The 13,484-nt window shown below is 47.9% G+C and overlaps 1 protein-coding gene across 14 annotated transcripts in view; it reads right to left on the reverse strand.

Moving 5' to 3' along the window:
• ANK1 (ankyrin 1) overlaps window positions 1-13,484 on the reverse strand; it is a 216,746-nt gene that overhangs the window by 92,909 nt on the left and 110,353 nt on the right. For all 14 annotated transcript variants that reach the window (XM_077849336.1, XM_077849334.1, XM_077849332.1 and 11 more), the window contains one exon: window positions 6,747-6,848. In XM_077849336.1, coding sequence (XP_077705462.1) covers window positions 6,747-6,848 — 102 coding nt within the window. The remainder of the gene's footprint in view (window positions 1-6,746; window positions 6,849-13,484) is intronic.

Genomic DNA, 13,484 nt, shown 5'->3' on the forward strand with positions numbered 1-13,484 from the left:
ATGGGATTAAGCCCTGCTCCCTGCTCAGTGCAGAGTTTGCTTTTTCCTCTCTCTCTGCCCCTCCCCCTGTGCTCTCTCATGAGCACTCCCTCTCAAATAAATAAATAAATAAATAAATAAATAAATAAAATCTTTTTTAAAAATAAAAAAATAGAAAACTCAAAACAGGGTTTTTGCCCATGGAATTATAGCTTGTGGTTTCCAGTGGAGTATTGTGTTCCCCAAGCACCTGACAATTCTAGGAATTCAGGAAAACAGATTCCCTAACTTGCTCTCTTCTTTTGTTCTTTTTATTTGGCTAACTGGCAAATATGTAAAGTCAATTGGTTCATCCCAGAAAATATGTTTTTTATTGCTTACAGCCTCCATAATAAAATATTTTGATTTGATATAAGTCAGAATTCTGGAAATCGGACATATGAAGCTTATGTGCCATGTGCCCCAGTCCTGGGCTGAGCAGGTGGACCCTGGCTCCTACACGGCCCTGTGAGGTGTGTGCTGAGGCCACAAGCCAGGGCAACAACACTCCCAAAGCCTAGGGAGGCGAGTCCTCTGGCTTCACCACCTCCACTGTCTTCCCATTACTCCAAGCCACCATGGATGGTTTGGATCTACCCGGTCCACTGCCTCAGCCTCCCTGCTTCCATCTCTGTGCCTCCAGTCGATTCTCTACCCAGAAGCCAGAGCGATCCTTTAAAAACCTAAACTGAGGGGCACCTGGGTGGCTCAGTTGGTTAAGCATCTGCCTTCAGCTCATATCATGATGCCAGGGTCCTGGGATTGAGCACCATGTCCAGCTCCCTGCTCAGCGGAGAGTCTGCTTCTCCCTCTGCCTCTGCAGTGCCCCCAGCTTGCGCTCTCTCTCTCTCAAAAAACAAACAAACAAACAAACAAACAAACAAACAAAAAAACACCTTTTTTTTAAAAAAAAGGAAAAACCCGGGGCACCTGGGTGGCTCAGTCAGTTGGGCATCTGCCTTTGGCTCAGGTCATGATCCCAGGGGCCTGCCTTGGATCAAGTTCCGCATCCGGCTCCCTGCTCAGTGGGGAATCTGCTTCTCCCTCTGCCCCTCCCTCTCTCGTGTGTGTGTGTGTGTGTGTGTGTGTGTGTGTGTGTGTTCTCTCTCTTAAATAAATAAAATCATAAAAAATAAAAATTAAAAAAACAAAAAACAAAAACCTTAATCAGATTGAGCATCTGTCATGTAATACCTTTCAATGACTTCTCACCATCTTTGTAGTAAAAACCCGAGTCCTCACCATGTGAAAGGCCTGCAAGCCTTTCACAATTTGGCCTCAGCAATTTCACCCACCTCCTTGCTTAGCACTTTTCCCTTTGATCATTTTACTGCAGCATTTTATAGTGCATTTTACACTGTCCTTGCTGTTCCCCAAGCAGCAAGCTTACTCTTGCCCCAGGGCCTTTGTACCTGTTTCCCCCCCTCCCAGGATTGCTCTTCCTCAGAAACCACATGGTTCTCCCTTACTTCTTGTGAGTCTCTCAGAAGGCCTCTCTAAAGAGAGGCTTTCCTTAACTACCCCATGGGAAATAGGCACCTTTACTTTTCTCCTCCATGCTACCTTTCATTAGCTGACCTTACACATTTGCTCATTTTCTTGGTTATAGACTGCCTTTTTTTTTAAGATTTTATTTATTTGTTGGGGCAGGGGGTGGAGAGAGAGACAGCACAAGCAGGGGGAGTGGCAGACAGAGGGAGAAGCAGACTCCCCATTGAGCAGAGAGCCCAATGTGGGGCTCCATCCCAGGGCCCTGAGATCATGACCTGAGCCAAAGGCAGATGCTTAACTGACTGAGCCATCCAGGTGTCCTTAGACTGTTTTTTCTACCAGCATATAAATGCCACAGGAGCACAGACTTTGTCTATTTTGTCTATCTTGTTTAGTGCCCAAAATAGCACCTGGCACAAAGTAGGTATTTAATGAATACATGTGGACTAACCCCCACAAAGACACTGGTGGGATTATATTCAACATGTCTCTCTCCCTGTTTTCATGAGCCGGTGCCAGCATCTGACTTCCTCGAATGCTGAGTTACTTCCAAATATCTATCTTTGGTTTGGACCTCTTATCTGAGTTACAGGCATAAATATCCAATTGCTTACTATATATCTTCCCTTAGATTCCTGAAAGTCTCCTAGCAGGATCTCTGCACAGCTCTGATCTCGAGTCCTCACTCTTTCAGAGTCCACCACAGCGTTCCTCATCTCAGTGAGTGGTGCCACCCTCCACCCCCTGCACAAGGCAGATGTCTGAGGGTTGTTCTCCAAGTCTCCTCCCCGACCTTCTCCCATGCCATTCACCACCCAGGTCTGTTCCCCTTGTTTCATCGCCACAGCCACAACCCTTATCTAAACCCCCGACATTTCTCTCCCAGGCTAATGTGACTGTCCAGAACTGGCCTCCCCATTTCGACCCCCGGGGCCTTCCATCTACACAGTAGCCAAAATGATCCTCTAAAACACACCTCTGATCACGTCACTCCTGAGCTTGAATCTGTGGTTGGCTTCCCTCTGCTCTTGGGATAAAGATCAGAATCCTTAACACAGCTTCTGTAAGCAGGGTAGACACACAGAAACAGCTGCTCAGGTAGCTAAAAGCTGAACTACCTCCATTCCTCCGAGATCCCTGGAATACCTCCAAGAGCCATTACTCTGTCCCTTCCCCTGGCTTCTTCCCCTCAATCAGCAACTACAGTGTGGCACAGCAGGTGAACATACCCTCACACAAACACACACACACACACGATGTGTGCACACCGGTGTGCATACTGCTCTGGCCCTGGGACAGGCTATCTCAGCTGACTGTAGTGACTACCACCCCTGCCTACAGGGCCCAGCACAATCCCAAATTCACTTCTCCAGCCTCATCTGGAGCCTCTTGCCTCTGCACTGCAGCCACTCTGGCCTTCCTTAAACTATCTGTGCTTTGTCCTGCCTTAGGAACTGTGCACAGGCTGTTCTCTATGACTGGAATGTTTTTTTTTTTTTTAAGATTTTTTTTTAGTATTTATTTGAGAGAAAGAGCATGCACACACAAGAGCAGGGGAAGGGACAGAGGGAGAGAATCTTCAGCAGACTCCCAGCTAAGTCTCATGACTTGAGATCATGACCAGAGCTGAAATCAAGAGTTGGACACCTAACCAACCGAGCTGCCCAGATGCCCCGATGATGGGAATGTTCTTTCATGTTCTTTCCTTCCTTTACAGTGTTAACTTCTATTCATCCCTTACCTCAACTATCTCTTCCTCATGGTAGCTTTCTCTGACTTCCAACTTTAGGGCAAGTCTCATATATTCTCAAAAAATCCTACACCTTTCCTTCACAGTTCTGAACCCACTTTGGTTTGCCTCTCTAGTCACGTGATTATTTAATGCTCTCCCTACCCATAGACTACAGTTCAGAGAAGATGAGGACTGGGACTCTTCTTTATACTGTCAAATCCATCCACATGCAGAAATATATGGGAAGACTAGCTACGTGGATCTAAGGCCTGCATACTGCTTAGATAAATGAAAGTATCAGGCATTCATGCAAAGATACTGGTGCACAGATGATGCGTGTCCTTATGTGTGAATTTGTTATTTTCTATAAATATAAGAATGATGACGATAAAAATTAGTAGACATAATCCATGCATTAAGGAGACTGCCCTGAATATTCAGATGTCTCTTACATAAGCCAAGAGTTCCTCTTTTCACACTGCTTAGAGTAATGACTTCCTATTATGGCAAGCAGCACTTCTTCTTTCCATAAAACATACTATTTGAAAGTGTGTTACTTATATAAGGATTAGCATTTGCTATATTACTGTTCTTATAGTCCACCAGCTCCAAAGATTCAAGCAGCACATCCTCAAGCCATGGCCCTGGGACAGGAGCCTGTTTTTATCATCTCAAAACAATGAACACATGTTCTGGGGAGAAGCAAGTTCTAGTCCATTATGATGCCAGCCCTGTGAGCGTTGTAAAGCAACAGCACTGTCTCCGTGGCTGCACTAATGGGTTTAATGAGGGCGTCAGTTCGGCTACTATTGTCCTTCCCTCCCTGCCCTTCTTCACTCCAGAGCACAAGGCCAGCCACCCTCCAGAGCCAGCATGAGGCTGGCAGCACAGAGCACCTCCCAGGGTGCTGTCTGCAGCTGCAGAGTGGGAGACCTGCCGGGAGCTCTGGGGATAAGCCAGCCCCAACTGGCTTTGCAGGCCCCTGAATCCTTCCCTTTCCTCCACTCTGACATTCATTTCTGTGCTTGAAGCTGTGTTCTCTCAAAAAGGAGGCCAGGCTTAGCCGGCACTGCAGGCCAGCCTGAGACAGGAGCATCCCTCTGGTCCTCAAAGGGTTAAGTGCGACCTGTCCCGGGCACTGAGCCCATCGGAAACAGTGTCATACAGGGCAAAAATGCCTCGGTGCCTGCTGCTCTCTGAGCCCAAGCTGAACCCTGGGGGTGCCTTGAGGAGAGACAGCAGGGGGACGAGCCAGTTACACCCAGGGCCTCACCAACAGGAGACCAATCAGGACAAAGCCATTTCCCAGGTGTCATCAAAATCTTCCAATTTCGCACTGAAAATAAGCCCTGGCTCAAGGCTTATGAGCATCCAGTTGTCCCCATTTCTGCTAAATGGATTCCTCTGAGAGCTGGCATCTTAACCCTTGGAAGGCCTCTGAAGGTTCGGTGCTCCTCAGGCAGAGCTGCACTGCAGAGAGGCCCTCCTCTGCATTTAAGCTGTAGAAGCCTCAGAACTTTCCAGGTAGACAGAGAGAGCAATCCCCCCGCCTGTCGCCAGCTAGGACAACACAACTCCAGCTGTTTGCCAGGTGCAGTGTGAAAGCCAGGAGCCCCTCCGGAGCCCCTCCGATCCCCGAACTCACTCCCTGCCTCCATACTTTGCTCCTATATCCTCTTCCCTTGAAAGAAATGGGTTCATAGTTTCAATCTGTTTTCCAAAGGCCATACCTGGGCTCTGTGTTTGGTTAGAGTCACTGAAGATGTCCTCACTGTGTGTGGGTATACTTGGGTGGAGGGGGGAGAGGAGGAGGGTTTGCTGCCCCTACCCTGTCTGTGACACAAGCACAGGCCACATGCTAGTCTCCCCTGAAGTTCGCTGCCATGGGCTTCATACCACACCTGCTTTGATGTCCTATCTCACATCACCTGCTCCAACCACTCTGATCTCTTAGCTATGGATTTACACCATGGAGGACCAACTGAGTCCAAATGGGGTCTTTCCCTGAGAGAGAGAGAGAGCAAGTGGTATGTTGCATTTTAAGCAAGGTGGAGGGGACAAGGTGGAGGGGACGGGTGGTGAGAAGGCAGGGTAGTGAGAAGGCAGGGGGACAGAGGCACGTTGCCTGGAAAAGTTAACTCTCCTTCTGGGAATCTGCCCTGGGAAAGCATTCTAGTGCGTTACAATGCAAGCGAGCCCTGAAGACACTCCACTAAATGAAAAGGACAAATGCTGTGTGATTCCACTTGTAGGAGGGACCCAGAGCAGTCAGATTCATGCAGACAGAGTGTAGAGTTGTGGTGGCCAGGGGCTGGCGGTGGCAGGGATGGGGAATTTCCTTTTTTTTAATTTTTATTTATTTATGATAGTCACACACATACACAGAGAGAGGCAGAGACACAGGCAGAGGAAGAAGCAGGCTCCATGCACTGGGAGCCCGATGTGGGATTCGATCCCGGGTCTCCAGGATCGTGCCCTGGGCCAAAGGCAGGCGCTAAACCGCTGCGCCACCCAGGGATCCCGGGAATTTCCGTTTAACAGATGCAGAGTTTCAGTTCTGCAGATGAAGAGAATTCTAGAGATGGATGGTGGTCACAGTTCTCCCACAATATGAACGTACTTTATCGCACTCAACTAGACATTTAAAAATGATTAAGATGGTAAATTCTATGTTATATGTATTTCACCACAATTAAAAATAATTTAGTGGCTAAAATGGTAAAAAAAAAAAAGTTATAATTGGTAAATGTATTCTAAATTAGAAATGGAATTAGCACAATTTAACTGGCTGGTCAAACCAAACAAACCTGACCAAAGTCATCCAATCCATGAGCCCAAGATACAGCCCTGTTCTCTTTCTAGATGATACTTTCCTTTCTGTTGAGTTAAGTCCTAGATCTTTGGCCTCAAACCTGACTCTCTGCCCTCCAATCTGTCCTGAACATACGAGGTTTCCCTGCTACCCCCACCTGAAGCCAAACCGACCGCTTAGCCCCGGGAACCTCCGGAGAAGACATTCAAGGCAAGGCACGGTGGCTCTCTGCCCGAGCCAGACTTGCTTTTATCAACACCTGACAGAGCAAAGGAGGCGTCCTCACTATTTCTTTCTCAGCACAGCGAGAACTCACAAAGGCTGCTTGTGGACAAAGGAGGTTTAATGTCACCACTGACACAACATCCTTCAAAGGCTTCTCCTTCTGCCCTCTTTCAAAGGCCACAAATTCTAAGACCGCAGCAGGGACCAAGGGAACTTCTGAGGGAAGAGGCAGCAGGGGATGGGGCCTGGGCCCAGCCCACACTGTTCAGGCATCAGTCCCTCTCTGTGGGGCCCTGGACTGCGTCTGCGATGTAAACACCAAGGTTAGGGCCTGCAGCAGGCAGAAGCCCTTGGGGATTTTTGAGGCCACTGGGGAAAGGTTAATAGAGGCGGATGAAAGCTGTCAGGAAATGGCAACAGGCAAGAGGTTCTCTTCAGAGACCGAGTGCCCATCCCCACCCCACGTACCTGGTTACAGGTGTTAATGTCTACGCCATTCCGCAGGTGATCCAAAGCTTTGTCCAAGTTCCCCGATCTTGCTGCCCTCAGAAAGCTGGTAGCAGCATCGGCCTGTGAGGAGAAACGGCAGGCTGTGAGTGTGTGCTCTGGTAATGACTTCAAGATCCCATTCAAACCCAGGGCTGCGGTAAAGGGCCAAGTCACCATGGCAGCCATGGCACCCTCCTGTTAGGCACCCTGGTGCCCCCCACTCCCACTCATGCCCATCATGGCACCTGGGCCTGGGATGGGCCTAGAGTCTCTGACTAGATGGCTCTCAGGTCTGTAATGTGAGGCTGCTTTGAGCCCATCCTCCCTTCTTTTTAGGATCTTTATAAGCAAGTACTCTAGGCTAGGACCCAGGATAGACCAGTCTTTGAGAGGGACCCCATGCCAAGCGCAAATGCTCAGTCCTACCTGGGGTCTTGCTGCTTCAATGTTCCCAGGGGCTCCTTGTTCTCACAGATGAGTCTTTATCACATAGCCCCTGGCCCCAGGGAGTCACAGATGCAGGCATCAAAGCAACCTAATACCTGCACTTGGGCGCTATTTTGTGGTTTGCTTTTTAAGGTATAGAACACACAGCACTTACTATGCACTAAGAACCATTTTCTTTTCTTTTCTTTTCTTTTTTTTTTTTTTTTATTATTTTGGCATGATTAGCATTTGACCAAAGAAGATATTCAGGAGAGCAGCCCCAGGTATGAGAGCATGGTATGACCAGGCTGAGGTGACAGCTAGAGCTTCAGGTCTCTAATGGAGTGCTTTGTAGGAGCTTCTTCCCCATGACAAGCAGATGGCTTCCATTAGCAACTAGCTCACTTTGTTGTTCTTTACCCTAAAGTGCTCCCACTGGCACTTCACGTTTAAGGTCTGTTTACATACCCACAGACGTACGCATTTAATCCTCATTTTTGAAAACCCCAAGAAAGAAGTGGTATGGTGGTCCCTCTTTTACAGTGAGGAGCCAAGACCCCAACATCTGAAGTGACTCATGCAGAGTCACACAGCAGGCAAGAAGCACAGCCTGGACTCAAACACACACAGGCCGCCTCTGAGATCCATGAGCTTGACCTCCTTGCTCTGCTGCCAACTGAACCTGAGCCTTAGCTGGCAGATGCCCCTTGTGAGCTCTCGTGAGTGAGAATAAAGAGGTTCCTTTCCATAGCCGCTGCTCTGCCACCACCACCGACCCACCACCAAGAACATGCGTCCGCATTAAAGGCAGCCAGAGGGAGAGGCGAGGACAGCAAAACCAAGTCTACACTGCAGAAAGAACCACACTATCAGAGTGGGTGCTGCCTTGGAGCAGGAGCCCCACGGTTCTTGGGCACCTTCATTCCTCTTCCCTGATCTGTAAGCTGGGGGGTAAGACCTCTCTCATACCCTTGCTGTGAAGCTGAAAGGAGGGTCACCTGGGTGGCTTAGTGGTTGAGCATTTGCCTTCGGCTCAGGACATGATCCTAGGGTCCTGGGATCGAGTCCTGCATCGGGCTCCCTGCATGGAGCCTGCTTCTCCCTCTGCTTATGTCTCTGCCTCTCTGTGTGTCTCTCATGAATAAATAAATAAAACCTTAACAAAAAGAAGCTGAAAGGAAATAATATAGACTATTAGAATGGTCATATCAGCACAAGTGCTGAGCTCTGTGCTTCACATGTGGCACATACCTGGGTTGAGTTTCATAGGTAATAGCTGTCACGTGACATGTCAGCCCTCCAGAAGACCCACCCATACCTCGTGGTTTCTTCTCCCTTCCAGGTACTCTATCTCCTTTCTTTAGGCTCTCTCCTCAGAGAACATGCCAGAGTGGGCGGAATGGTGGCCCCAACAGTTATGTCTGTGCCCTAATCCCTGGAACCTGGCAGTGTTACTTCATTTGGAAAAAGAGTCTTTTGCAGATGTAATTAAATTAGGATCTTGAGATAAGATCCATCTAGATTACCAAGGTTGGTCCTAAGTCCACTGACAAGCACCCGTATAAAAGATACAAGATGAAATACACATGCTCACAAGAAAACTTGATGAAAAGACCTGGAGGCAAACAGAGCGCTGCAGCCACAAGCCAAGGAAGCCAGAGACCAGCAGAAGCTGGAAGAGGCAAAGAACAGATTTTCCCCGAAAGCCTCCAGAAGGAGCATGGCCCTGTGTCACCTGGATTTCAGACCTCTGGCCTCCAGAGAATAAATGTCTGCTTTCAGTCAGCAAGTTTGTGGTGATTTGTTACAGCATCCACAGGGCACTAATATACATGCCGCTGATGCTCACTCTAGACACAATCTCAAACAGTAGTCCAGAATTAAACCCTGATCCCTTCCCCAGAGCAGGTCTGCATGCCTTTGTCCATTAAACACTCAATCCATGGCAGAAAAGACTTTGCAGCCTCACAGACACTGCTTGCACCCTTCAGGGCTGTCCCTGTCCCTCTTGCCACCTCGGGCTTCCAGTACTGCACTACAAGAGTTGCTTCCTTTCTCTACTTACCAGCTAACCCCTCTCCACCCCTGCCTTGCTGATCTTCCTAATTTTCTGCTTTTCTGCCAACCCTCTCATATTCCAGGCCCCTCCAGGCCCCCACCTTTTGGAGAGCTCAAACCGAAGCTCTGTGTCCACCTGTTCGCAAGATACACACCTTGCAGGGGGCACCTGAGGGTTGTCTGGGTGGCACATTTGGTTATGTGTCAGACTTTTGGTTTCTGCTCAGGTCATGGTCTCAGGGGCTCTGTGCTCAGCAAGGAGTCTGCTTAAGACTCTCTCCCTCTCCCTTTGCCCCCCCTAAAATAAATAAACAAATCTTTAAAAACAAAAAAACCCATACACACACTTACTGCCCTCAACACAGCTGGCAGAAGAGCCCCTTCCTCTTTCTTCCTTGTCCTCCTGTGGCATTCCCAGGGTGTCTGCCTCCAGGCCCACGCCCAGATTATTAGACTATTCATGGGACCCTGAAGCCCTCTGACACTCTAGATGGCTAATTCCAATCCAGGTCCACTCAGCTCCTATCTCCACTTATGATGCTGTCCTTGGATACACAATATTTACCATCTTTAAATCTAGAAACAGGAGCTTGATTTTTTTTCTTTTAAAAATGTACTTTAAATACATGTTTGTCTGTCTCCCCAGTCAAATTGTTTACTTCTCAGGGCAGGGACCAAATCTACCTCTTTGGAAATCCTTCAAAGCATGAAATGTCTGCTAGGCCACCATCCCCCTTGGCTGAAAACACAAGGTCCCTAAAATCCCCATGGTTCCTCAGCAAGGCATCTGTGGTGGGGGAAATATCTTAGAAATGGGGATTGCCCTGTTGGTTTCTCCATGAGCTGGATTCCCAGAGAAATCAGACTCAAGGTTTAATCCCTCTGAGAAATGTCTATCTGTACCTACTGAATCAGAAAGTCTGTCTGTATTCAACTATTGGGAAAAAATACTAAATTATTCACCAAGAATGAGAGTGTTTGAGAGATCTGTCTCCCATCTGTCCCACCTACCCAAAGTACCTTCCATAGCACAATAATAGGATTCAGGATGAAAAGCCGAGCATGGCAGGTAAAAATAGTGCAATGTGACACAGCTCGACTGTTTGAAGTACTGACTCCAGAAAGTGAAGCACAATATTCGCAACAGACAGACAAGCAGATAAACAGAGGGTAAGGAAAGCCCATTCAAGACTAGGATGTGGAAGGCAAAATAGTGTGTGTGGTTTGTGTGCTATAATAATGAAATTACAACAGTAATACCAGTCATTAGGCAGGTATCTTACCAAAGTGGTCTCTTTCCATCCTTATTGCAACCAATGAAGTAGGCACAATTATCATCCCCATTTTAGAGGTGATGAAGCTGAGGTCTGGAGAGGTTAATAACTTGCTCATGTTCTGCAGCTAGTTAACACTCAGGGATTCAGCCCAGGACTCCCTGATGAAAGCCCATGCCCTTCCTCTGACCTTGACCCTGAGATGCTTCCCCAGCAATTTCAAACCTGAAGGTGTCTAGGAAGCCCTGACAGAGTGTGGGGGCTGAGAGGAGCCACATGACTTTGCCAATCAAACAGTTAATCCATGGCAGGGAAAAGGTCCGAGGCAGGTCCCAGCTCTAACCCTGAGGGCCACATTTAGCCCAAGACAGGCCTTGTCCCAGTCCTTTCTTTTGGGGATAAAAAACCAATGGTAAGAATAAAGTGACCGGCTATAGTCACCTATATAGTTAGAGGTGAAGTTCAATTGCTAAGGCCTTTTCATTTTTGTTTGGTCTTCTCTGGTATAGAGTAGTCAGGACATTAGCAGGATCCTCAGGGTGTCTTACAGGTGAATTATAGATAATGGTGTCACTCCCACTGTGTATCACTCAGTTTAATTGTACAATATATTTGCTGAGGTCCTATTTCAAGTCCAGGATTCTGCTAGGGCAAAGAGAAATAGAATAAAAAATCAGAATATAGGTCCCTGCCCTCATGACTTGAAAAACAAAGTGATGGAGTTATAAAGGGGTCTTTTGTGCATGGATGTGTACATGCACACACTCCTTGATTCAGTCCACTAGCATTTAGTGAGCATCTCCCAGGTGCCAGGGAATATTTAAGCTAGGGAGCAAATGACCTTGGTTGGAATATGAGACCCATTCTCACCATCTTGTTCTTCTGAGCCCACGCTGCCCATCTATCTAATTCAATTACCTTCAAGTCAATAACCTGTCCCAGGTGCAATTTCCTGGTGAATCCAGGAACAGTCTGTAATCCAATAGGGCAGAAAGAGAGCCGAATGAATCCAACACATTTCATTTAGAATGTTTACCCGAGTAGACACTAACCAGAAAAACAACAATGGCAATAATGACAAAACACTAACCAGACTATCTCTAGGCTCTGATAAATTGGAGCAGAATTCCTGGCCCTCCCCAAGTCTCACCTGTCTCTGGGATGTGGGGCAGCCTCAGAGAGGCCTCTCTGTTCGAGGAAACTAGATAGAGGACCTAAAGGAGGCTGTTCACTGTGTTCCAGAAAACCGGTCCACAGGGCCCTGATCCCTGCATACACCAAGGAGCTGCCCTCCCCTCTGAGTACCCTACCAAGGCTGTCTGCTTGTGTCTTTGCCCCCTCCTCATCTTGAGTTTCATTTTAATCTAGCTTTACCTGTGAGAAAATTGCTCACAACTGCATTGAGGGCAGGAAGGTGTATACATATTTTGTTAAGTCCTCAGCTCGCATCCCAGCTGGTTAATCCATGTGATGTCCCTGAACTTCCCTTCATAACAAAATAAGTTTGCCTTTTTTAAAAAAGATTTTATTTATTTGAGAGAGAGAGTTAGAGAGCACAAGCAGGGTGTAGGGGCAGAGGGAGAGGGAGAGGGTGAAGTAGACTTCCCCCTGAGCAGGGAGCTGGATGTGGGACTCCATCCCAGGGCCCTGAGATCATGACCTGTGCCATAGGCAGGAGTTCAACCGACTGAACCATCCAGTGCCCCAAGTTTGTCTTTCTAAAGCCCTTACTATGTATTAGACACTTTACATAGACTAACTCATTTGCTCCTCCCAATAATCTCAGGAGGCAGGTGCACTTATTATTGTCTCTTCTGCATAGATGAAGCGAATGAGTCACAGAGAAATCAAGTAACTTATCCAAAGTTACACAGCTAATACATGGCTTGGCCAGGATTTGAGTCCAAGAAGCCTAATTCCAGGGTTTTTCTCTTCACCCATGTGCTATCCTGCCCCATGGGCCAATCATTTTTAGTGCTCCTAGTCTTCTTCTCAAGTTCAGCTCGGTGGGAGGAAGGCTTCCACCTGTGCTCAGAAGCTGCACCCACTTTGGCCCCGACTTCAGGAGGAAGTAATGGAGGGGAAAGGAAGGACCTCCAGTTCTCATCAGGACTGCTTGGAAAAAGTGAACCGCTGGTTACCTGAGACACCCAGACTATTATTAAACTTGTACTTCCTGAGTGGGGTGATACGAATATAGCAATAGATACGTAGCTGAGGGGGCTCCAGTGTCCTGGGAGGGAGAGGCCGGAAGCACAGCAAGAAGTGTCAGCATGCCTGAACATACGAGCACCGAGGGCTTCCTAAACTCCGGAGGCCAAGCACAGCTGAGTTTCAGGCCGAGTAAGAGAGTCCCAGGGCCCCTTTTACCTCCTCTGGTGCTTGAGCCAGTCTAAGCTTCCCTGGGACACACCATGAATTGCTTTCTCAGGGTCTTTTAGTGCAAAATTCATGTCTAAAAAAGGCAAATGGAGGGATGCCTGGGTGGCTCAGTGGTTGAGCGTCTGCCTTTGGCTCAGGTTGTGGTCCTAGGATGGAGTCCTGCATCGGGCTCCCTGAGGGGGCCTGCTCCTCCATCTGCCTGTGTCTCTGCCTCTCTGTGTCTCTCATGAATAAATAAATAAAATCGTTAAAAAATAAATAGACGAATGGAAAACAGCAATCATCAGTAAACAGTGCTAAGATAAGATAGATAAGGTAATATTTCTTTCCCTAGGGGTCTTGTTGCAGCCAAATGCAGTTTCCTCAAATTGTCAGGATTCAAAGGAAGAGATTCTAGATCCTTCTCTGGGGGTGTGGCAGCAGCACATGCAGAAGACTAAGGTAGGCCAGGGCCCCAGACACAGAGCTGTCTGCTTGTGTTTGGGGGTGGCCTGCCACATCTGACAGTTCCTTCCTACTCAGCACCATGCTGTTCCTGGGAGCCCCTGTCAGGCCTCCCAGAAAGAAGTGCCAGCAC

Source organism: Canis aureus, chromosome 15, assembly GCF_053574225.1.
Source record: "Canis aureus isolate CA01 chromosome 15, VMU_Caureus_v.1.0, whole genome shotgun sequence".
In the NCBI taxonomy this organism is placed as follows: domain Eukaryota; kingdom Metazoa; phylum Chordata; class Mammalia; order Carnivora; family Canidae; genus Canis; species Canis aureus.